Below are 22,384 nucleotides of genomic sequence, written 5' to 3'. Positions count from 1 at the left end.
AGAAACAAATAATTTGTTGTAATTGTACAACATGCTTATTTCTAGATTCAATAATCTTAATTTAAGAAATCTTGGCAAGTGAAATGATCTGTCCATACAGCAAGACAATTTCCCTCAGATTTAGTGTTTTTATCTTGTTTTTAGACACACCTCTTTTGCAATGAGCTCTCAGTGTCAGTCATCTGGACTGACAGCGCCATCTGCTGGTCATTCAGACACGGATTTCTCCCCTTACTACACAACTAGTCTCAACATGTTGAATAAGCTCATGACTCATGATTCCAACCTCTTGTGAGTCACCAACCAGTCCCCTTTACAGTGTGTTGTTATTCCCCAACAGCTGAGGGTACTTCTAAAGTCAGACAAATAGTATTTTGCCAGCAATAGAGCATGTGAACAGGGGGAATACAAAACAGAAGGAATGTCTGAGGGGAAATAACAACAAATCTTTGAATAAAAAGTTTTGAGATTGAATAAATAGAGTATATATATATATAACTTGAAAATGCCTAGAAAATCTTTAAAATATCCCTCTATTACCCACACAGACTTACATTTTACATTTTTAGTTGTTAGATAAACCTTATACAAATCTTTCTGTATCTGGAAGCTGTTGGAATTATGTGGGCTTTTACAGTTCTGAATTAAGTAAGCAGTTTGGCTAAGAGGATAGGGAAATCCCAGGCTGGCTGTGAAAATCCCAATGGAGGAAGGAAAAAACAGAAAAAGTTTCTCCACATGATCTTGAGTGAAGCACCTAACACCCAAATAATATACTGGTCAAAAGATGTGGCAAACAGTTCCAGACTGTGGTTGTACTGGTAGCTCCTGGGCAGTAATTTGTCCGTGAAAATGTCACTAAAATAGCACTGTTGGATTGTTAAAGTTGGCTTTCTTGGATAACAAGAGATTATCGAAGCTGAGAAGAGTATTTCAAACTTTCATAGGTGTATAGAAATAACTTCTCAGGTACATCCTGAAACAGTTTAAATGTTATTCACACTACTGTCTAGCTGATTGTCCATTCTATAGTATAATATATACTACATATATTACCACAGTGGTAATACATCAATCAACACTGTTTTACTATACTTCAAGCAATTAAACTTTTCTTTATCAAAGTGTGTATTACTTTCACTTTTCTATGTTCCACGGATTTCTGCTGGCTCTGCGGCTGGAAATGGTCAGCTTTCCCTGTTAGATGACAAGGGTTCAGGGTTTGAAACCTTCTCATGGCAGTGCACCTCATATCATTGCACTTATGAACAAAGTTGCTTTAGATGTTAATCATGTACCATCATTCAATGTGACTCAAGTGGTGTTTAACATTACTATTTACAACCCTTAATTTCAAAGCTATCAATAGGGAAATTCCAGGAAATCTGATGTTGCCTAATGTTTGCTGTTTGACATGTTGGCTCACTTCATAGCATGGGTGTCCTCACATGGTTGATTGGATTATTGATTACACCTGCAGCAGTGTCTGCCTGGCAGCACAGTGGGTACAGCACATGGCTCAAGTCGATATGCATGTAGGGTTGACAGTTTCAGTCCAAATTCAGGAAAGCTCTTTAATCTCCTTTATTCAATATTCCATGGTAATACAGTTCAGGGAAGTTGGAGAGATTTGGATGCTGATTAAGTCTGTTGCATTTGATAGTTTGAGTCAGACAAATCAGAATAATTTTGATATATAAAAAGTTTATTATTATAGATGTCCAGACATGTCTTAAACATAAAGAGTTCAAATGTACAGAAGAGCTACAATCATTTAAGCGTATTTACATTTCATTCTTGGACTATGTCAAATGTCAGTGCATTTGTTCAACATGATCAACATTTAAAATCTCATTGACTGTAGTTTATAACAAAAAGCAATTCCAATACCATTTAGATTCCATGTATTACTGACATTAACATGAGAAATACACAAAAAAATGACAAAAATGCCTCACTGACAAAACAGGTCATTACATTTTTGAGTATATTTTACTGCAACACGGTTTACTGAGCAATTATATCAATCCCCTTATTCTGTGCACACAGGTGCAATGGTATGTTTAGAAAGGTAAAAACTGTCCCATGAAGTTGAAAAAAAAAACGGAGATGGCAGGGGTCGACTGGGATTGGCTACAAATGACAAAGTCAAGGGTTCAGTGTTGTATATATTTTGCAGACATTATTTCTTGCTTTACTGTACAACATAAAAACAAAGCATTCCAAAATTGAAAAGAAGCATGGATACCCTTGTTACAAGGGAAATACTAACAAACTTTACAAGTCTTCTAAATGGCCAAATGTCCTGCAATGGCTTAAGCATTACGGTGGTCCAACAACCACTTTGATCGAGCTTTATGAGAATCAAGCAGTCTAGAATACTACTATGCAATGGATGTTTCTGCAGTGACTTTTTTTCCACAATAATTTACTATGGGAGAGCAGCATACGTTAACATTTAGATCTGCTGGAGGTGATCAGACAGACTAGAGTCAAACAAAGCTCCCACTTGAATTTGGTGATAAATAATAATGCCGTCACAGAATACTTCTTGAAGTAATCTACTGCCAGTTCATAAAAAGTTTCTTGTGGTGGTGCAGACAATTTACAAGTTTTGATCTTTAGCACCACTTTGTGCAGCAGAATGAGAGCCCTCAGTGCTAGATAAATGTTATGTGGTCTCCAACAGTGCAAGCATGAAGCTTATCGCTGCAATGTCCCATTCTTTAAGGAGTTTACACTGCTGAAATGTGAAAATCTCTCTCCAGTTAATTTTGCCAACTGGAACAAGGGAGTCAGAACAAAGTGCAAATAAAGTAACAACAGTAGTACACCAGAAGGCTGTAAAAGGGGAAAAGTAGGGACAGATAGACGGATCCTATATGTTGATAATTACTGGTATGTTCCCTTCATCCTTTGTAAATTTAAGCTCTGATAAAACATTAGGAATATGGCTCCCTCTGCTGGTTATATTGATCATCGTCTCCCTACTACATCTCATCTGAGCGATGCTGTTGTAATATGACAGATGGGGGATTTCGGTCTATCCAATTTTCCTTGGATCCTGTGACCTCCAACACCACTGCCGCATCAATAGAAGCTTCCTGTAATGCCCCGACTCCGGCAGCAGGCCCCTGCTTCATCTCTGCAGCCTGAGCGGGACTGGGGAAGTCTGCCGAAGAGTTGCTGTTGACTCCTGTTTCCGAGTCAGACTGCTCCACCCTCTGGTAGTCGGGAGTGTGGTTCATTTGACCGCCGGCGAATATGGCTTTCGTGTTCTCCACCTCCGCTTGTGGCACTAAGAGAAGCTCCTCATCTTCAGGCTCGAGGTAGGATATGGCATCTGTGCTTTCTGCTGGCAGTGAGCGCAAGGTCCGGGAAATGACTGCAATAATGAATGAAATACAGTTAAAGATGTACCAACAAAGAAATTTCAGTCACAAAACAGATAAATAAGACAGTAAGAAAGGTTGAAATATGACAAATGACAGAGTCTTTTATTTCAACTTACTGGAGGAGGGTGTGTAGAGTTCCTTTTGTTCTCTGTTCCCACCAAACGGATTAACTGACGGGAAGATGATGAGACAGAAAGACAGCAGGAACACCTGGAGGACAAACACAAGGAAAGAGTGAGAAAACAAATACGGCAGCATGACAAAGAACTTGACACTTCATATCCAGGAAAGAAAAATATGTCAACAAACTTACCATAACACAAGTGCTGGTCGTGCTGGCCTTCATAGTCGACATCTTCACCATAGACTGCAGCTTCCTCAGCTGCTCAATCAAGGAGCTGGAAAAAGCAAGAGGATACATTTACTGTAACAGCTTTCTACAAGTTAAAAAACACTTTCTAGATATGGGTTATTAAATATTGATGCAGAAGCAATTTCTCAGAGTTCTTACATGTTCTGTTTCTGAAGCATCTGAACTTTCTTCTGTAGCTCCAGGTTGTGTGCAGTACAGATGGCAACCCTGTGGTGGACAGAGATTCAGTAATTAGCATATTTATTCAAATGTACATAGAATATTTGACCAACCATAAAAAAAAATTAGGACAAATAACTGCTAGCATAACTAATCACTGGGAACTGGGCATGTGAAAATGTTGCTCAGTTATTCTTTAACTCTTGTGTCTGTCTGGGGACATTTTGGGCTTTTAATTTAGAATTTTTTCAATCATTTTGGCTAAATTTGTGCATAATATGGCATCTTGGCAAGGGTGTAAGTTTTTTTTTTTTTTTTCTGAATGTTGAGAGTTCAACCTCCACCTTTCAATCTAGAACCCTGGCTTCAAATGTTTAGTTTTTTGCAATTTTCCACCTAATTAATCCTCTTCATCTCACCTGTTTTCCAGTCCATCAACGTACACCTTCTTCTTCTTGCGGCTCTCCTGAGCAGACTGCTTGTTGCGGATCTTCCTCCTGACCCTTTTCAAGGTCCTTTCCTCCGCCTGTTAAACAGAAAGAAGGCTTTCACCACAATGTGCGAACACGAAAACTGCCTTAAGCAGCTGTCCCGTAAAATTAACAAACAGAAAATTCATTTTGAATTCAATAAAACAAACACTAAGAAGTTATCGAACTGACAAATAAGACAAAAACTTTCACATATGGTCAATAAAACAGAAAGCAGGGTTCAGTAATATTGGTCAATAAACGAAAATGAATAACAATAATTTGGATGTATCCGCACTGCGGATACATCCAAATTATTGCTCATTACTGTGCAAACATTTACAACATTTGGCAGATGTTATCACGATCAGTTTATAATGCCTCCAATAAGCTCAAGTAAATAAACATTTTTTGGCATAAATTACCTTGGTGAGAGGCATATGAGTGGGAATAGTTACTCCCTCTTTCCCCAAAAGCCGCTTCTCCTCCTCTGTGAGCACAATCTCTTTAAACTGGAACTAACGGGAGAAAAGACAAAGGTTTTAATAATCAACTGTAAGAGATAGTACCACAGGTGTAGCATGCATCATGCAAAGGCGAAAAGTGGGAAAAACTGACCTGGTCTGTTTGGTTGTCTTCAATTGAATCCTGTGAGTCTTCTATGGACAAAGTGCAGGGCAGCTCATCTGTCATGTCCTCCACCATTGCCTCACTCACCAAGTCGTCTGAACAAAAGAAATGCATTTGAAATAAACGTATGCAGTGCCCCAGTTTATTGAATATGTATGCAGCCGCCTTCACTCAGAATGTGCTCTAAATCTGTGTATTTTGGAAGGATTTAAGAGAGCACTTGGACTACACATACCCAGATCAATGAAGACATCTGTATCTGGCTTCTCTGCCCTCACACTCTGCAGGACATCCATGTCCCCGTCTCCACTCTGCAGCATAGAGTAGCTGTGATCCGCCTGGACTGTTAAGACCTCCAGGCTCTCTGTCTGCAGCTCTCCAGGTGCCAGGGCAGGGTCTGAGTGCACGGGGCTGGGCTGGGAGTAGCTAGGACTGGGCACAACGTCACTATCGCTGCCGTGGGGACTCGGACATCCCAGGAGGTTGTTGTTGCCAACCCCGGTGCTGCAGTCATCAGAAATGCCGCTGTCGCTGCCCAGAGGAGAAGGAGAGGGACGGAAAGTTGCAACGTCCTCTCCCTCTAACAAGCTGGAGAGAAAGTCTTCAGTATCCATTCCGGTCAGCATCTGGGAGAAGAGTTATACGTGAGCTTTACACCAAGACTAGAGTCTGAAAATACACAGTAGTAGCATTTTGAACTCAAAATAAAAAAGGAACAGTTCGGGGAAGTGGATAGCAATCTAACCAACTTCTTCCACAGTTTATATTCTGTGAATAAAGTCTTACATCTTGCTCAGACAGCCAGGATTCAATGAGCCCAGTCTCATCAGGAAACAGAGGCTCAGTAGATCCATCCTCTCCATTGTGGAACAGCAGCCCTAACAGGTCTGCTCCATCCATGTCTGCAAGGTCCTCAGAGACTGACATCTGTAGAAACACAGCAGCACATAGACCACAATCTTTGATTAAATGTAATAATTGCTAATAGTAGTCTCTAGGTTCATATTTTAGTATGACAATTCAAGTATGATATCAGACAAGACTGGGATGTTTGGGCTCGCAATTTTGAGACAGCTTAGACCTGCAGTGTGAAACTTTTGTCTCCCCCTTCTGGCGGTGAGAGTAATTACACAAACACTGCTGTGGGATGTATGTCTGCAGGTGATCTTGCCACATTTCCCTTGTCCATACGACTGCTTTATTCAAGTCTTGCTGTGCAAATAATTTGAAACAGCCCAGCTTTGAATGGGCACTGCACTATTGTTTTACAAATATCAACCTGTCCAAGAGCAGCAAGTGCATACCGGTCGCCACAGACACCACAACTCCAATACACTACAGAGAGATGTACATGGTGGTGATAGGCTTAAAAAGCATTGTGTGTGATCTTGTTTGGCTAGGGCTTAAATACAGATGAGAATCGAGAACCGGTTCCAATTGTTGTCGATTCCTTTTATCAGCATGTTTTCTTGACAGTTCCTCGCTGCAAAACAATGACATCAAGCTCATGCATCTATGCTGCTTGAAACTTGCAAAAAGAAGGATACATGGCAGAGACAAAGAAACAGCTTCCTAGACAGATCAAATTGTCTACTCTGTTTCTACACTACATTTTTCCCCACACAGAAAGTGATCAGGAACAAAAGAATTGATCAGGAATCAGACTGATAAGCAGAATCAATAATTATCAATCAAAAGAGATCAGTTCCCATGCCCAGGCTTAAAAGTAACAAATGTTTATTTATTTGTAAAAGTCTGCACTCCAACTTTCAATAACATTCATTGTCATTAATTAACTGACAATCAATTGTGTACTACTGATTAATTTAGTCGGTTGTTGATGCTTTTCTCTGTTTTATACCTTTGTAAATTATTTAACAGAAATACGTTTTGGAAAGTTGATTGAAAAAAACAAAACAATTTAAAGGCATTGCAATTTTCAACAGTAGTTGAATTCAATCAAGTTCACTGTAAATTCTTGACCATCAGATCAGACTGGCTATCACACACCTCAGCTTTGACAATAATAGCAATTTAAGATTCCTAGTAGTAATACCAAAAACTCATTACATTTTATCACTCAAACTAATGAGTCAGATGTTGTTGGAGAGATCTGTAACGTACTCCATTCAGTGTCAGTAGCTGCATGTGGACACTGTTTTGACTGTACAGAGTTCAATGACTTCAGCAGCCACGATATCTCGGGTGGGATCTAAAGTTTGACAGATTATGCTTTCACTCCAATGAGTTATTAACACGTATACTAAAGTGCCTTGTAAACAGCTTCATTATTGCATCATTGCCACGCTCCCACTATGACCTCATCTTATATTGGGCCCCGCCCCCACATGCCTTTGTCACAAGACCAGAGTACAATATCAAGTGTCAAAACAAATAATATGAATAGCCTTTAGTTAATTCCAAGAAATTACAATTCTACGCTACATTGCTTGTAGAGTAAAAAGAAAATATATGAATGCAGTCCGGATGCAGGGAGTCTTTGTTGTCTTGCAAAATAAGAGCATTGTCTTGCAGAACAGCCATTTAACACAAGCGAAATGACCCAGTTAACGTAGAAAACATACGGGCAAAATAATAAGTGATTTTAGCGCAGAAAAAGCGACTGCATTGACATTACATGCCCCAATGACAGAAAGAAGGAAATGCCTGAGGCCAACATCGAATAGCCAGCTAATATTGCTGCTATCTTAATAATCCTGTCAATATCTCTATCACCGTGAGGGCGTGGTCCCTCGTGACATTAAACACACTGAAAAACATTAAACACAGTTTATTGTATATCTTTTTACTTACCATGTGATGGCAGGAGACAAAATACCATTCGTGTGAGTCGTCCCGGTGTCTTTTGGTTTCTCCACTCAGCGTTTCTTCTCTGCTAGCTTGTCTACCGTCACAGCGCTTCCTCCAGAAACCACCTTCCAACAAGGCAAAAATTGCGTCATCACGTTAAGGCGGATGTGGATACGTAGGCTTCTTGGGTGATGCTGGGAAGTGTAGTACAGTACCCTTGTTTTCTGCATGCACATGAGTGGCAGCAGGGAAATGAAAATATAAAAAAACTAAGATATGAGAAGTTGATTTCCCCCATTTTTTAATTATTATGATGATTATTATTGTTGTTATTATTATTATTATGTGTGTTTCAATTATTTGACAATATATTCTTTTAAATAAAAAGACGAACTGCTTTTGGAAAAAATAAATACATATTAATAATTTGTTGTGAATTAAATCACAGCAAAAAAAGCTAGATCCCGAGTGGAGTAAAATTTCTCAAAAAATACTATTGAATGCACCTTTACTTTTTTTAAATAACCAAATATATACAAGAAACACAATCACACAAGAAGCTGACTGCATTTAACTTTTTTATTTATTGTTATCAGCACGTGAGCATGAACATGGCATCAGATCTTTTTTTTTTTAACTGAAATTCATGTTGAAACTATCCGAGTTAAAATTGAAAATATATTTTGCCACATGAACAACTCGTAACTTTGCTGGCTGGTATGTTGGTATTTGTAGTTTAATTACATTTATAGGCTTTTTCAGGCCACAGGAAAAATAGAGTGAGGTCATTCAGGTCAGTCATTCTAACAGCAGGAATATCTCACAGAGACACATCACATAAGAAAATGTGAAATCTCTATTCATGTCATCACAAACATTAAGGAGCATATTGAAACCAGTCTGGCTGATTTCATAACATGATAAAAAAAAACTAAGGCATCAGAGAAAAGTGCAATTAAACATTAATACACCATATTTCATGTACTGACTGCATGTTTCACCACTTTATCACATCAGCATAATGTTGTGGATTACTAACTATTTTCCATAAGATTTCTGCTACATTGAGTTCTCATGTGGTTTATTGATGTTCCAGCACAACTCAGCATAGCATATTTGTGGGCTATAAATATCTGGCCTGCATGACCCAAATAAAATCCTGTATGCGATCTAACCATCATTATGTTTATTTAAATTAACTGTATTTCATAACAATTCCAAGTCATGAGCAGTACAGGTCTCTACCCCTGTCAAAAAGGGAGATCATAATGATTCACTGGCAGCAACATTCTCACAGAGACTAATATTAACTACTAGAAGAAAAATACTAGAGTAAGAAATCCCAGATTTCAGGAACTGAGTGGGGTTATATACCATATCTTAAATTTTAACTGCTGGACTGAAAAGCACTTTTTTATTTCTAAGGAAATCCATGCAATCTCACCCCAGACTATAAAGTCAATTAATTTCCAGAGTGAAGCAGAGCATTTTGTCACAGAATCACACAGAGTTTAGATGTGTGCCTTAAACTACGGTACACTTTAAGCCGTTCCTTTTTGCTCGTTGTAGTTGGTCTGGCTACCTTTGTGGCCACAGGTATGCTCTCAACAGCCCGTTTCTTGTGAGCACGGTGGAGCAGGATCCTGTAGACCCCTGTGATAGAGCTCCTGCAGTCTTTCCCCTGGTTGTTAAGGATGTGTTCTAAGGTGATTCCTAGTGTCTCCAGCGATACTTTCACCTCCATTTCTTCCTCCCTGAGTTCAGATGGATCATCCTCTGCTAGGTAGGATGGGTCTAGTTTAAAGGGCTCCATGGCACGCGGGAAGTCCACAGGGAGCAGCCACTCGCAGCCCATCATCTGCTCCACTGTACAGCGGTCAGATGGTATGGGTTGCAGGATTCCCCTGATCAGCCGCTGGCATGCCTCCGGCACCCATGAGGGCAGTATGTAGGTCCCCTCCAGGATGCATCGCTTCAGTTTGGCCACAGTGTCCGCCCTGAACGGCATGGTGCTTGTCACCATAAAGAACAGCATCACCCCCAGGGCCCAGATGTCTACAAAAACGCCAACGTAGTGCTCATCCCGAAAGAGCTCAGGTGCTGCGTAAGGCGGAGAGCCGCAGAATGTGTTTAGAGTCTCACTGCGGCGGCTCAGCGTGCTGAAGCCAAAGTCCCCCACCTTGACACAAGAGCTGCTGGTGTAGAAGACATTCTCTGCCTTCAGGTCACGGTGGATGATGTTGTTTTCATGCTGTGAGGGAACAAGGAGAAAATACATTATGTAAGGGCCACCTACTGTCACATCAAGGGTGATGTGGAAATTCGAAGCCTCCTGTGCACATACACTGAGAGTTGACTTGAAACTGTATTATGAGATTTATTAGGTTAGAAGATTAGATCAAATTTTAATGAATCCCGTGGTAATGGTCAACTGCAAATATTTTTTGAATAACATTGAATTAAAATATGATATTTTTCTATTATTTTACTCCATACATACCACCTCATATATGTACTGACCATGTGTTTAACAGCAGACAGGATCTGTGCAAAGACGATCTTGCCATCAGTGTCAGAAAGTTTCCCCTCTGTAGTAATCTTTGTGTAGAGCTCCCCTCCCCCTGCATACTCCATCACCAGGTGTAAACGTGTCAACGTCTCCACCACCTAAAGAAGAAATGTCAGAGTGCTTTACTCAGAAGTATATCAGATGTAATGGTGGATGTGATCATCATTGAGAAAGCCCCTTGGAACGAGATAAAGTTCTTTTTTAAATCAATATCAGTATAGTGTGTTTGAGTCAAACCTCATAGAGGCGTATGATGTTGGGATGGTGCAGTTTCTCCATGCTAGAAATCTCTCTGGACAGCAGCCTCTGGGTCTTCTGATCCAGCTTGGTTTTGTCTAGGATCTTTATGGCCACTTTGTCTGATGATGCCAGGGGACAAGATTAATTAGGACAGTGAGTTAGAAGAGTCAGTTTCATACATCATTTAGGCATGCAGAAAAATATGTAATTTTCTGCAGCTCAGGATCTCTTTTTCAAAACAATAACAAAGGGAGCTTGGAGACGTCGTGAAGGAGCATGGGATCATTCAGGAGGTTTTTACCACAACAAACAAACCAACCCAGTTTATTGTAAAAATCAAGTCAGTTTATGACAGCTTATCGCAGACAACCACAACACAGGGGCATGTGCAAAGGGGATCTGATGTCATTGACAGGCAACCAAATGAAACAGGCTTTTATCTTAAATAAAATGACATAATTCTGTGGGTTTGAAAAATTGTTGAAAACATTTGAGATATTGTAAGTACAAAACCCAACCAAATCTATAAGAAGTTGTTTTATACATTTTTTATGGGAAAAGTTTTATATTTAAAGTGGCATTTCAATTTTACAGAAACTTGACAGAGATAATACTTTTAAAAAATATATATATATATATTAAGTGCTCTCAATGTGTCCATCATCATTAACATAATCACACTTTTCTGAAACATATGCATTACATGTGTTACATAGATCTTATGTAGATATAGGATAGAAAATGTGAGCCTGGTTCCACCCAGCAAACACATAATAATATCTGACGTGACCAAGCCTAATGCTCCCTTCTGGATAATTTAATGGAGGATTAGCTGCCCTCAGAAACCAATTTTCTTGATTATGTTCTCCCAGGGGTTCAGCTCTCACTTTTAGCTTGATCTTTAAAGGAACTTTACTTTCTGTAAATGAAGAATTGTTATTTTTCTGTCGTACTGCAGTGACTTCTGGTCCGAGCAGATATGAAGGGTTAAGTCAGGGTGAAGAATAAATATGATGGGAACACGGAGTGCTGAGTTAGCTACACTGTCTTGGAATCAAATTTAACTTACAACAGAGAAAGAAACATAGAGCCTATTTCAAGACGTACACAGTTTTACATGCAGTAAAGACTTAACATATATCAAATTCAAAGAACTGATATCTTTACTGTATTCTGTTAAATGATTCATAAAGAGAAGTTAAATACGCCGTAGGTAACTGAATACAGAAAAGTTCTTAAGAGGCAAAATGGTGTTGAGATATCTAATTGTGCATCAGTATGCATTATTCAGGCTGGTATTAGGCTCCCTTTCAGCTGTGACATAGCTTTCAATAGGAGCATTTAAAATGCATCGCAGCTCATATTGTTTTTAGAGGACTAAATGTTACCACACACACACACACGCACGCATGAACACACGCGCGCACACACACACACACACACACACACACACACACACACACAGTAAAGTACATATAACCCTAAAAACACCTAAAAACATAGAGCACACACACACACACACACACACACACACACACACACACTCAGCTACACACTCATTCTCCTCCCTCTCTTTAGCCGTTGATGAGGCATGCAGCAAATTTATCCGTCGCTAAGGAAACCGGAGATCTCTAATCAATCCATCTGTTCAAGGGCAGCAGACAGTCTGTCTCTTCATGGCTGAATCAGCCCCCTGGCCAGCCGCACATCGCCTTGTTAGTGAATTGCTATAAGGACACACTTGTTAGTGTTGCGGCCCATTGATGGAAACAGCTCATCAGTCAAATTATCACTTTTATCGAATGAAAAGCCGAAGTGAATTAGAGCTTACCTAACATTCTCATCTTTACAGATGAATGTGTTTTCGACCTTTAGCGATGGCTTTTAGTCAAACTGTCCAATTTCTGCCACTATGTAATATCTTTATAGTTAGTGTAATTGCCACTATTCAATAGATGTTTTACTTTTTTTGAGCGTACAAGTTTTAATTTAATTTCACTAAATTCCTGTAATTTCTTACCTTTGGTGAGAGCATGAATTCCTAGTTTGACATGGGAGAAATTTCCACAGCCGATCTCTCCTCGAATTTTGTAGAAGCCGATTCTTCTGCCAACTGTCAGCTCACGGACCACCCTGCAACCAGATTACATAACAGAAGATGTAACACAAAATTAAATGCACAATTTTATTTTTTTCCAACTGAAAACAGTAATTGTCTTCGCTTCATGGTCGATTCTAATATGATAGGTGATAATTTAACATTTATAAAATGTAAAAATATAAGTTTATAACCTGTAGTGCAAAACTTAGGAAAAGAAAGGCTGAGATGTAGTGAGCAAGGACTAATGATTTGATATTCCACAGCTCTGAACTAACCAAATCTAACTGATGTTACTATTGTTAACACAACATAAACAAAGAAGAAGTTCTAACTCTTCAAATATTCTTTTTTTCCCTGTCTTATAGTACATCAGAAACTTCAAAAACATAGTTTGGCTTTTAAAGGCAATTTTGCTCAGGAATTCAAATCAAATGCTTTGACATAATCTGTCAAATTTGACATGTTAATGTATCAAAGACTTCACACTGCAGAGTGGGTAGGTCCTGCACTTGTTAAGTTAAAGCAATTTGGGTTTTTATTATCAGCAAATAATCAGTTATAATTCAATAAACTAAATAAAATGTAATGATATAAATTTCCCATTAACAGCCAATAATAAATCAGTACTGATAAGTATCTTGACCCCTACACGAAATATTCTATTTATTCAACAGTGGAGCCAACATACTTAATATACCACATACTTAAAAATTCAAGTCAAAAAAGCAAACAGAAATACAACAAATTGTGATTCTAATATAATTTGCGGCCACATAGGAACTATAAAAGAGAATATTACTGCTTCCTCTCTTGACCCCTTTACCTATCATCCTGGCACATATCCAGGTTCAGCCTTTCCAGCGGAGTGAGGCGGCGGATGGTGGCTCCCTCATCGTCTGTGTTGATGTCTGAGCTGTCCTGGCGGCTCCAGCGTGCGTACCTTTGGCCACCGGTGACCACAGCTGTGCTTCCAGCTGAACCTCCGACAGAGTCTCCATTAGACTCCGCTGTCTCTGCCACAGAAACCGAGATGCTCCCAGCGGTTCCTGCTGCCCCCGGCCCCCTGCAGCCTGCTGTCCCGGCCCCAGCTTCAGCCCCTTCTGGGCTGCTGTCGGAGGGGCAGACAGCAGTCATCCTGCAAGGGACGCCCAGGGTGGCCTGGGCTTAGCTCATGGCTGGGGATGGTGGAGGTCTGGATGTGCAGTAACAGAAAAATATATTGTTTTGTGGCTCATTGCACAATGAATGATTCTTCAACATTATCCCTTTTAAAATCTACCTTTAAACTAAAACTAAAAGGCTTGATGACAAGAAATACAACTGCTATATTGTGCTGCTTCTATTTAACTGCAAGGCAAACCCATATCCATATTTCAAGACCACTACAATACTTCTTTTCTTGTCTGATCACATCAGACTAGCAACACATGAATTTGCAAAAGTTAAATGGCCAGCAGCAACACAAAATTAATATTTATTATACTACCACAGATTCAATGTTTAAGTTGATATAGCGTGAATTCAAACAGGAGAAAAACCTTGACTTACCTTTGAATGTGTGAGCCATTTAGAAGGTAGATTATTTCAGTCTCCTTGCCCTAGTCTCATAGCTATTTCATCAACTGAGCTCATAAACAAATGTTATGAATGAGTGTTTCCCTGTATTTCAGGCAAATGGCACAGAACTTCCGGTCCATGAACCCAAACACATGCTTTATCCAGAATATCCCAAATCTGCTACGGCTGCAAACAGTCCTCTCCACAACAGAATATCAGTTTATGATCTGAAGCTCAATGCAGTTAAAGTTTTCTTGTATTTCAAGAATTCAAAGTAGTCTGAGCCTTACTTTTCCTTATGTGGAGCTGTCAAAGAGAAGGTGATGAGGCCGGAGCTCGGGTTGACCATACGTTATCGGATTCATGCTCACTGTTGTCCTGGCTGAAGAGGGAGCTTTAATGGGCTCTTTTGAGTCTCTGGGGTATAAATAGGCCACAGGTTGAGGAGGAGGGAAGAGGAGCTGGAATGGGGGGGTAGGAGGAAAGAGCTTGAACAGATGATAGTGTCAGGATGCAGCCATTGGGGCGTTTAGTGAGACAACCTGGAATGAAGCACAAGAGAGATGCAAAAATACATGTAATTTATGTAAACTTTGGTGCTCACGTTAGCCCTCCCTTTCCTTCTCATTGTCTAATTATATGTGTTCTTTTTATAGGTTCTTACCTTCTAGTACTTTCATCACAATATTTATCAATTGGCAATTAATTTATGGGTCAAGCACTAGTACAAAACCATGTTTTACCACCCTGCCCTGAACGCAAGTGCTCCTGTGCCGTATCTGCTTGAGTGTCTGTTGCTGTCTATTGTAATCCTCACTTAATTTAGTGCTTGCATCCTGCTCCAAGGGAGATGGAGGCTTAGGTTGCCATGAGAGCCAAAACAAACAAATCAGAGATCTTCGTCCCTTTCTACCACCAGGAAGATATTTTCAACCTGACTAACTTATTCCATTTCTACTGGAGAGTATGAGTGACACTCCCCTGTGTGTGTAGTACAGTACATATGGGTAATAGTTTGTAATTAGGTGATAATTACATGCTGCTCAGAAAACAAAGCTCTAACAATGTCCCATGTGAGGAAAAAGAAAAGGCGAATCTGAGGTTAAGGTAAACCCTGATCTTACAGACATATACCATATATTTTCTCTAATGACAATTGCAAACAGTCAAATAAAATGTGGCGTACTGGAAATACCTTTCATCTCCACAATATTTGCCGAACTGAGCCCGACTTTAATTTGATGTTTGTTTGTTTTTCTGTGCGCAATTGTCAACATTCAACTTGACACCTAATTTGAAAACAACACAGTGATTGACACATGTACAAATTACAATCTACAGTCTTGCCAGAGTGTGTTGCCACAGTCATAGTTTGAACACATGGCCAGTGAGCTGCCTAATGTTGCATCAAAGGACAACACTGGCAATATTCAATATTTTTCTTTTTTTTCCATGTTATCCCAAAAAATATATTGCACTGGATGTTCATGTTTTTCCATTGAGATGGACATGGTCACAGCTGATTTTCATTATATGCCACATGATTAGTCCTTGCCCTGAATACAGTACTCACTAGCACCAAATATGCATTTATCTCACTTAAAATGCACTAATTACTGTTATTTCTGATATAAAAAAAAACTACCAGCTGTATTACAATGCAATGGTGCATTCACATGCTCCTTGGATAGTCCTGTTTCCTCAGCTGGGATGTTATATATAATTAGCATTTTTTTTTTTTAGCTCAGTGTGTAAACAACATGTTAAATTCAAAGGGAATAGTCACGATCAGGTTAGTCGTGAAATATGACTGGGAAATGCATTTTTTCGATTATTCCTGCAGCACAAATGATGATTATTTTTGTTAACAAGGATGAAAACTATTTGTGTATTTACCCTGTGATCCACTCCAAAATGTAATGGGTTCCTCCTTGGCCCATGCTACCAAGTTGCATTAAATTTGGCTTTGCAGTTGACTACTACTGACAGACAGAAAAACAGTACTGAAGACATAATCTCCTTATTGGGTGTACTTGAAGTTGTCACATTTGTTGATAAGAAAAACATAGAATAGTGCTCTTTATCTTGTTGGCATGGAACAAAAATACATTATTTTGGTTACGACTTTAAATGGCAATGGTGAAGTCAATACTGATCAATAATCTGATGTTTAACTATTCTGAAAAAAAATATGGATATCAGACATATCTACTGTGGGACTTTTTCCCCCTTCTGTATACAGCAAAGAGCTACAAAATGTAATAAAGCAATCTAACAAGGAGTCCTGTTTTACAGTTTTGAGTGTTCAGAAGAAGACATGTCATGGTGTGTAAAAGGCCAGAGCAGAAATGGTTAACTTAGTGTAACATGGTGCTTTGGAAGGTATTCTCTCATCTATCTCTATATTAAGATGAATGAATCTATATTAAAGCCTCGCTAGGAAATCAAAGCAATTCTCTTTGTGAGGCACACAGTCTCCCAGCCTTCAAACACCTTTCTGCCACCGCGGCATGAATATCTAAGCATTGATCTCAGGCAGCCTAAAAGGACTTGCTAAGAGAGGAGAGGCTCCCACTTTATAGCACAAAGCAATGAGCCCTGAATACCAGCCTTTTATAAATGTAAATAAAGAGACTAAAGGGACAACCATGCATAAGATAAACACATCAATAGAGGGAGCAGAGCAGTAAGAGTTTCGGAACAAAATCAGCATCAGGAAATTGTATTTTTCAATTGTACAGTAGATGAATATTTACTTAACAGTCTATTTACTGAAAAAGGATTGATTACTGTCTTGGAATATAGCCAGTGCAATGTGAAACTGCTTATCAGACATGCTTGCTGTTTCACATGCTGCAATTATTGTTTTCTTAATCCAAAATATTGGAGTTAAGACACACCTAATCATATTGAGTGTAGAAGTCTTAAATAACTAACTGGATCAGCTAGTTTATGTGGAGAGCACCTTCACAGAGGGGCTATAGACAATAAATAGTTACCCAGATTGCTTTGTGCTTTGCCTCCACTGGATAACAGAACCACCTGGTTGCTTGGTGATGAACACTGACCAGGCGTGTTTGCTCGTCTTTAGTTCATGCTGAGGATTAGGCATTAACTAGCACTGAGCGTCAAGACAGAGAGCACACTGTGCTATGTTTACAGTTCTACAGTGCTGCATTGAACCTCAAAGTAGCCATGTTAATTATGTGTGTAAGCAGAATGATGGATTCATACATTCACCAACACACACACAAAGTTTTTTTATAACTAACTCTATTTTTAAAACATTAGTTATTATTTTTATGATGTTACTTTTTAGGTATGAACCACCATATTCACCCATTAAGGTGTACCTGTACAATACCCTTACCTATATAATGTATTTGCTGAAACTTAACAAATATCAAGTATCTTGCTCATACCTGCCTGATTATGAAGTGAACTTGAAGTCGACTGGTAAAGCACCTTAAGTAATTTTATTTATGTATATCATGAAAAACTACCACAGCTTACCTAGTCCCAGCTTCATAAAATAGCTTACTTTGCTTTTTTGTTTCTGTTTATTATTATTATTAATAATAATAATAATAATAATGATAATAATAATAATACATTTTATTTATAGAGCGCTTTTCAGGGTACACAAAGACGCTTTACAGTTAAAACAGTTAAAATGCAGTTAAAGATAAAACAAACAATGAAAATCCACAACAAAGTTCACACATTAAAAGCAGTTCTGAAGAGGTGAGTTTTGAGGAGTTTTTTGAATGTGGATGGATGTGAGCAGTCTCTGATGTTTTTGGGGAGAGAGTTCCAAAGGGAGGGGGCGGCGATAGAAAAGGCTCTGTCTTTAAAATCATTTAAAAATATTTTTGTCTCCTGGTCAGATCATGGAAGTAATTTTAATATGTTTTAGAGCTGCAAATCTTTTTAACAAGCGAGTACAAGCAAGTCAATATTATAAGTCTGGTTGTCGTAGGGATGGCCACTTTTTCTGAAACTTATCTTATCATTTATCTTCCGATACCTATAGAAATCTGATACCTTCTTTTTCCCTTAACATAACACCCGGTAGAGGGGTTTGGGTAGTGGATGAAAGAATGAGACTGCAAATACAAGCGGCCAAAATAAGTTTCCTCCATAGGGTGGTTGGGCTCACCCATAGAGATAGATAGGCTTCCTTTGGAGGCTTTCCGGGTGATTCCAACCAGTAGGAGACACGAGGGTATACCCACAACATGCTGGAGAGACAAGATATCTCCTCTGTCTTGGGAACACTTTAGTTATCCCTGAGGAGGAGCTGTAAACCATTGCTGGGGAGAGGGACATTGCTTAGCCTGCTGCTAGCACCACCTGGCCCCGGATAACCGGCAGAAAACAGATAGACAGGCTTGCCAACTCTGCTTCAGTACAAATTACAGACACATGTACCATTCAAAAAGTCACTCATTTAATACAGTACACTGCTTACCACAAACTGATTTATGAACCTGCAAACAGCCAACCCTTCATCAGCAAACAATAACAGCTTTGCCAAGTGCGTGTCCCTACTCACCAGACAGTCAATCATTTGTCTGAGGATCCCTGAGGAGGAGGAGGGCTTGCCTGGTGCACTCTGCTGCTGATCACACTGCTAGCATCAGCAACTTCTTTACACACTCCAACAATGGAAAACACAAGAGCCCATCCACAGCTGCAGTTGATCAAGAGTTGGACACTCTTTCCTCTTGCCTGTCTGTTTCTCTCATCACAAGCTACAAAATGTCTAAAAACATTGCTCCTCTCTAAAAAGCCCCTTCACTGTACCTCCATTCCCTCATTCTGCCTCTGGTTGTATCACATTCCCTCTTTTTCACTGCCGTTATGCATTCAGACACAAAGACGATGCACGCACACACACACACACACACACCCTTTGCACAAGCATGTCAATGCATACACACGGCGGGTGCGCGCACACAGACAGCGAGCTCTCTACACACAAAGCTCTCCAGTGTGTTAATTGAGACGCACGGCTGACAAGAATAAAGAGCTCAACAGTGAAAGAACTGCGACAATGAAGACTACAAGCCCTAGGAACAGAGAGGCAGGCCTCTCTGGAATCTATGGGGCAAATATTTCACATTTCCAAAAAACAGACTGACCTCTAAATCCCTTCCCCCTGACACACACACAAGTCCAAACCACAGCTGCACAGGCCTGCACTAAAACTACCAACCATACCTGGCTTTGCAAATGGTCAACTAAGATCAATATGTAAATGACTAGGACACTATGAAACTTTACACCACTCTTTTTAAACGTTTTTATTTTACCTTTATTTCTTTATGCAGCATGACTTTTTACTAGTTGTGAAAAAATAATGTACAGTACACACTGTACTGTACTATACTATACTATACTGTACAGCTCCCAGTACATCTTACAGGAGAGCTAGAGATGTCTCTGAGGCCTATCCAAAGTTACCATGACACTGTACACAGGGAGCACAATAACATAATGTAGTAGACAGACAATGTAAATCCTGCATCTGATGTTTCAAATATCCTAATCTATTTGGTCGGTTACTTCTCCTGCTTTAAAGAGCCATCTGAGTTTGCATTTTATTCACTGCCAGTGCTTCAAAGAGGTTTTCATCAAAGAAAGAACACATAAAGCACAATGTTTCATGTGCTCTGACTGATCGACCATCAAACGAATAACAATCGAGAACAGATTTTATTCAGGCGGAAGTGAACACACTCCAAAACGGGCTATTTTTGCTTCAACAATATGGAGATATATTCAGTTTCTAATCCAGGTCTACAGTGAGAAGAATTAGTGAAAAACATTCATTTTGTGATACTGAAGAAGGCCAAAAGACATATAGATTGTGTAGTTAAGTCATAATATGGAGCATTCTGAATGAAATGGCTCAGTTTGATAAGACATGTACTATAATTGTCACATGCAAATCTGGCTGCTGAGTCATTCAATTCTCTCTTTTTGATCAGCAAACACAGAAACCATAACATGCAAATAAGTAATTATGCATAACCACTATTAACAGGCTGTTTCCTTTCCTGTCATTATACCCAAAGCCAGTCATTTAACAATTTGAAAAAGTATTGTACTTATTTTGTAAATAAAATAAAAACAGTTTGTGCTGAACAGATTACTGTGGTATTACCCCACCAGTCAAACTATCCTAAATGGGACATGGTGGATACGGCATAAAGCCAGATAAAACCCCATCAAAGAGGCTCAATGTAGCTAAACTGTGTGGTCAAAACAATCAAGGAGCTTAATCAGTGAGTCATGATGGGTTTCCCAAAGCTGATATATTAATTGTGCGTGTCACGTGCCTAATGGTGATGCATTGTGATCATTTTCAGAAGTGATGCATTGGATTTAACGACAACTGCCGTTGCAAATATGACAAAAGTATAAGAGATTATGGCAAATTAATTATTCTTGGTATATATGACACAAACTCTATCACTTTCAGATATTTTTTTACTGTGATGTGTTACAATTTTCTAACACATAAACTGCTTTCGAGAGAATAAATCTAGCACTGCATTAGTTAAGGTAATTTTTCTATTGGTGTTCAATGACAGTCAACAGTTAACACCTCCTCGCAGCAGCAGGCCATTCCCTATGAGCCGGCGCATTTCTCTCCATAATCCTATCAGCACAAAAACACCAGAGATGTTAAATGTAACATTTGAGTCTTACTTGGCTTGTAATCTTCATGGAGCCTGTGGTGACAAGCTTTAGCGACCTCGCTGTAAAATAATCTTTCTCCGGTGCCCGGTGACACTGGTTCTGCAGCAGCTGCTCCCCGGTTCAGTCTGTTGTGAAGGAAATCCGCTTGTCTGGCAGATGGAACGACCAATCAGCGGCGGTCTTAGGAGCCCACCGTGCAGCTCTCATCCAATCAGAAGCAGTTACAGCTCCAAGCCGCAGGATCCTTTAGTTCAGTACCACGGGAGCTGTCCAGACTCCAGGTAACCTAACCTGCGTGTGTCACCTGCCAGGCTATTAGCACGGCAGAGGTTCAAGGTGGGGTCAGGGGACCAGCAGGAGGTCTTGACAGGGAGAAGTGTCCATATCTCAAGCTCAGTATTCGGTGTGGGATAGTTTTTTGAAAAATACACAACTTACCCTAAAACCTAATCAAATCCAGTAAAAGGTCCACTTACGAGCTTTATTCAGGACTTCTATCATCTTCTTTGGGTCTGCCTCAGTGGATGCAGTTTGCTCGATTGTTTATGGATATCACTTAGTTTCCTCAAGCTTTTTTTGCCTGATTAGTTTCCATGGTCAAGAATTAACATTCACTTTGAAATTATGTAAATATCTACACTACATTGCCAGCTGGCAGGCCTATAATTAGTACAATATAAAAATGTAATGTCACAATCATCCTGGCTAAAATAATTGCAATTCATGACATCATGATAATTAAAAGATGAAATCAATCCCACCTGAGTAACTGTTAATGGTGGGCTTTTGCCTAATTACAGTTAGAGGTAAAACTGAAATAAAGAAAAGTCAATTTTGTTGGATTTGTTCAGTCAGTAGAGCTGTGAAACTTCCTGGATGAGTGGTGAAAAATCTTGAACTCTACTAAGGCTTCTTTTTGCAATGTTCCCAACTTCAATTTAATGTCTTTTCTAAGACCAGCATCTTGATTAAAATATATGTTGGGGTTTTTTAAACAACGCTTTCCGAAATGTATGGTTTGTGAGCATTGGTCTGCATTACAACAACTTCCTCAAAACTTCATGGATTACTTTATCCACTCGGGGGCAGCAGAAACAAGCTGTAGACAAGATTGACAAACAGCATAATCTGTCACCTTATGAAGTGGCAAAAGCAGGGACTAAGAAAAACAGTCATCTTTTTAAACATGTACCAAATACAGGGCAGGTTTACAGAAGGGGGGGGGGGGGGGGGGGACAAATATAAAGGTATAGTAATCTCAATAATCATTAGGGCCCGAGCAGGCAACGACCTGCGAGGTCCCTATTGTATTTCGAATGATTATTTATTATTATTAGGGCCCGAGCAGGCAACGACCTGCGAGGTCCCTAT

General features: G+C 39.5%; 2 protein-coding genes across 4 annotated transcripts; both read right to left on the bottom strand.

Moving 5' to 3' along the window:
• Positions 1-1,684: 1,684 nt before the first annotated feature.
• creb3l3l (cAMP responsive element binding protein 3-like 3 like) lies at positions 1,685-7,976 on the bottom strand. Its single transcript, XM_059337895.1, has 10 exons — positions 7,842-7,976; positions 5,814-5,954; positions 5,263-5,653; positions 5,016-5,122; positions 4,823-4,915; positions 4,347-4,453; positions 3,907-3,975; positions 3,709-3,793; positions 3,512-3,605; positions 1,685-3,385 (listed from the first exon to the last, which is right to left on the bottom strand). The coding sequence occupies exons 1-10, from the start codon at positions 7,842-7,844 to the stop codon at positions 2,991-2,993; spliced, it is 1,485 nt and encodes a 494-aa protein (XP_059193878.1). The 5' UTR covers positions 7,845-7,976; the 3' UTR covers positions 1,685-2,990.
• A 942-nt stretch (positions 7,977-8,918) lies between these two features.
• Positions 8,919-21,101, bottom strand: nim1ka (NIM1 serine/threonine protein kinase a). 3 transcript variants are annotated; one of them, XM_059338148.1, is made up of 7 exons: positions 21,023-21,101; positions 14,297-14,847; positions 13,572-13,940; positions 12,668-12,780; positions 10,645-10,766; positions 10,359-10,505; positions 8,919-10,089 (listed from the first exon to the last, which is right to left on the bottom strand). In XM_059338148.1, the coding sequence occupies exons 3-7, from the start codon at positions 13,880-13,882 to the stop codon at positions 9,331-9,333; spliced, it is 1,452 nt and encodes a 483-aa protein (XP_059194131.1). In that variant the 5' UTR covers positions 13,883-13,940; positions 14,297-14,847; positions 21,023-21,101; the 3' UTR covers positions 8,919-9,330. The 3 variants fall into 3 exon arrangements, with proteins under 3 accessions (XP_059194131.1, XP_059194132.1, XP_059194130.1); XM_059338149.1 differs by having other exon boundaries at positions 14,596-14,847; XM_059338147.1 differs by lacking the exon at positions 21,023-21,101 and having other exon boundaries at positions 13,572-14,962.
• Positions 21,102-22,384: the final 1,283 nt, after the last annotated feature.

Source organism: Centropristis striata, chromosome 7, assembly GCF_030273125.1.
Source record: "Centropristis striata isolate RG_2023a ecotype Rhode Island chromosome 7, C.striata_1.0, whole genome shotgun sequence".
Lineage (NCBI taxonomy): Eukaryota > Metazoa > Chordata > Actinopteri > Perciformes > Serranidae > Centropristis > Centropristis striata.
The sequence above is the reverse complement of the archived record's forward strand: the minus strand, read 5'-3'. Positions and strand labels throughout refer to the sequence as shown.

Excerpts from the sequence above, each read along its gene's own strand:
- creb3l3l (XM_059337895.1), bottom strand. Across the intron at positions 5,654-5,813 it reads CCTGGCTGTCTGAGCAAGAT|ATGCTGACCGGAATGGATAC; the intron begins GTAAGACTTTAT and ends CTCTTCTCCCAG. Across the intron at positions 4,454-4,822 it reads CTCATATGCCTCTCACCAAG|GCGGAGGAAAGGACCTTGAA; the intron begins GTAATTTATGCC and ends TCTGTTTAACAG.
- nim1ka (XM_059338148.1), bottom strand. The coding sequence starts at position 13,882 with ATGACTGCTGTCTGCCCCTCCGACAGCAGCCCAGAAGGGGCTGAAGCT. Across the intron at positions 12,781-13,571 it reads GATATGTGCCAGGATGATAG|GGTGGTCCGTGAGCTGACAG; the intron begins GTAAAGGGGTCA and ends ATCTGGTTGCAG. Across the intron at positions 10,767-12,667 it reads AATTCATGCTCTCACCAAAG|ACAAAGTGGCCATAAAGATC; the intron begins GTAAGAAATTAC and ends TGGCATCATCAG.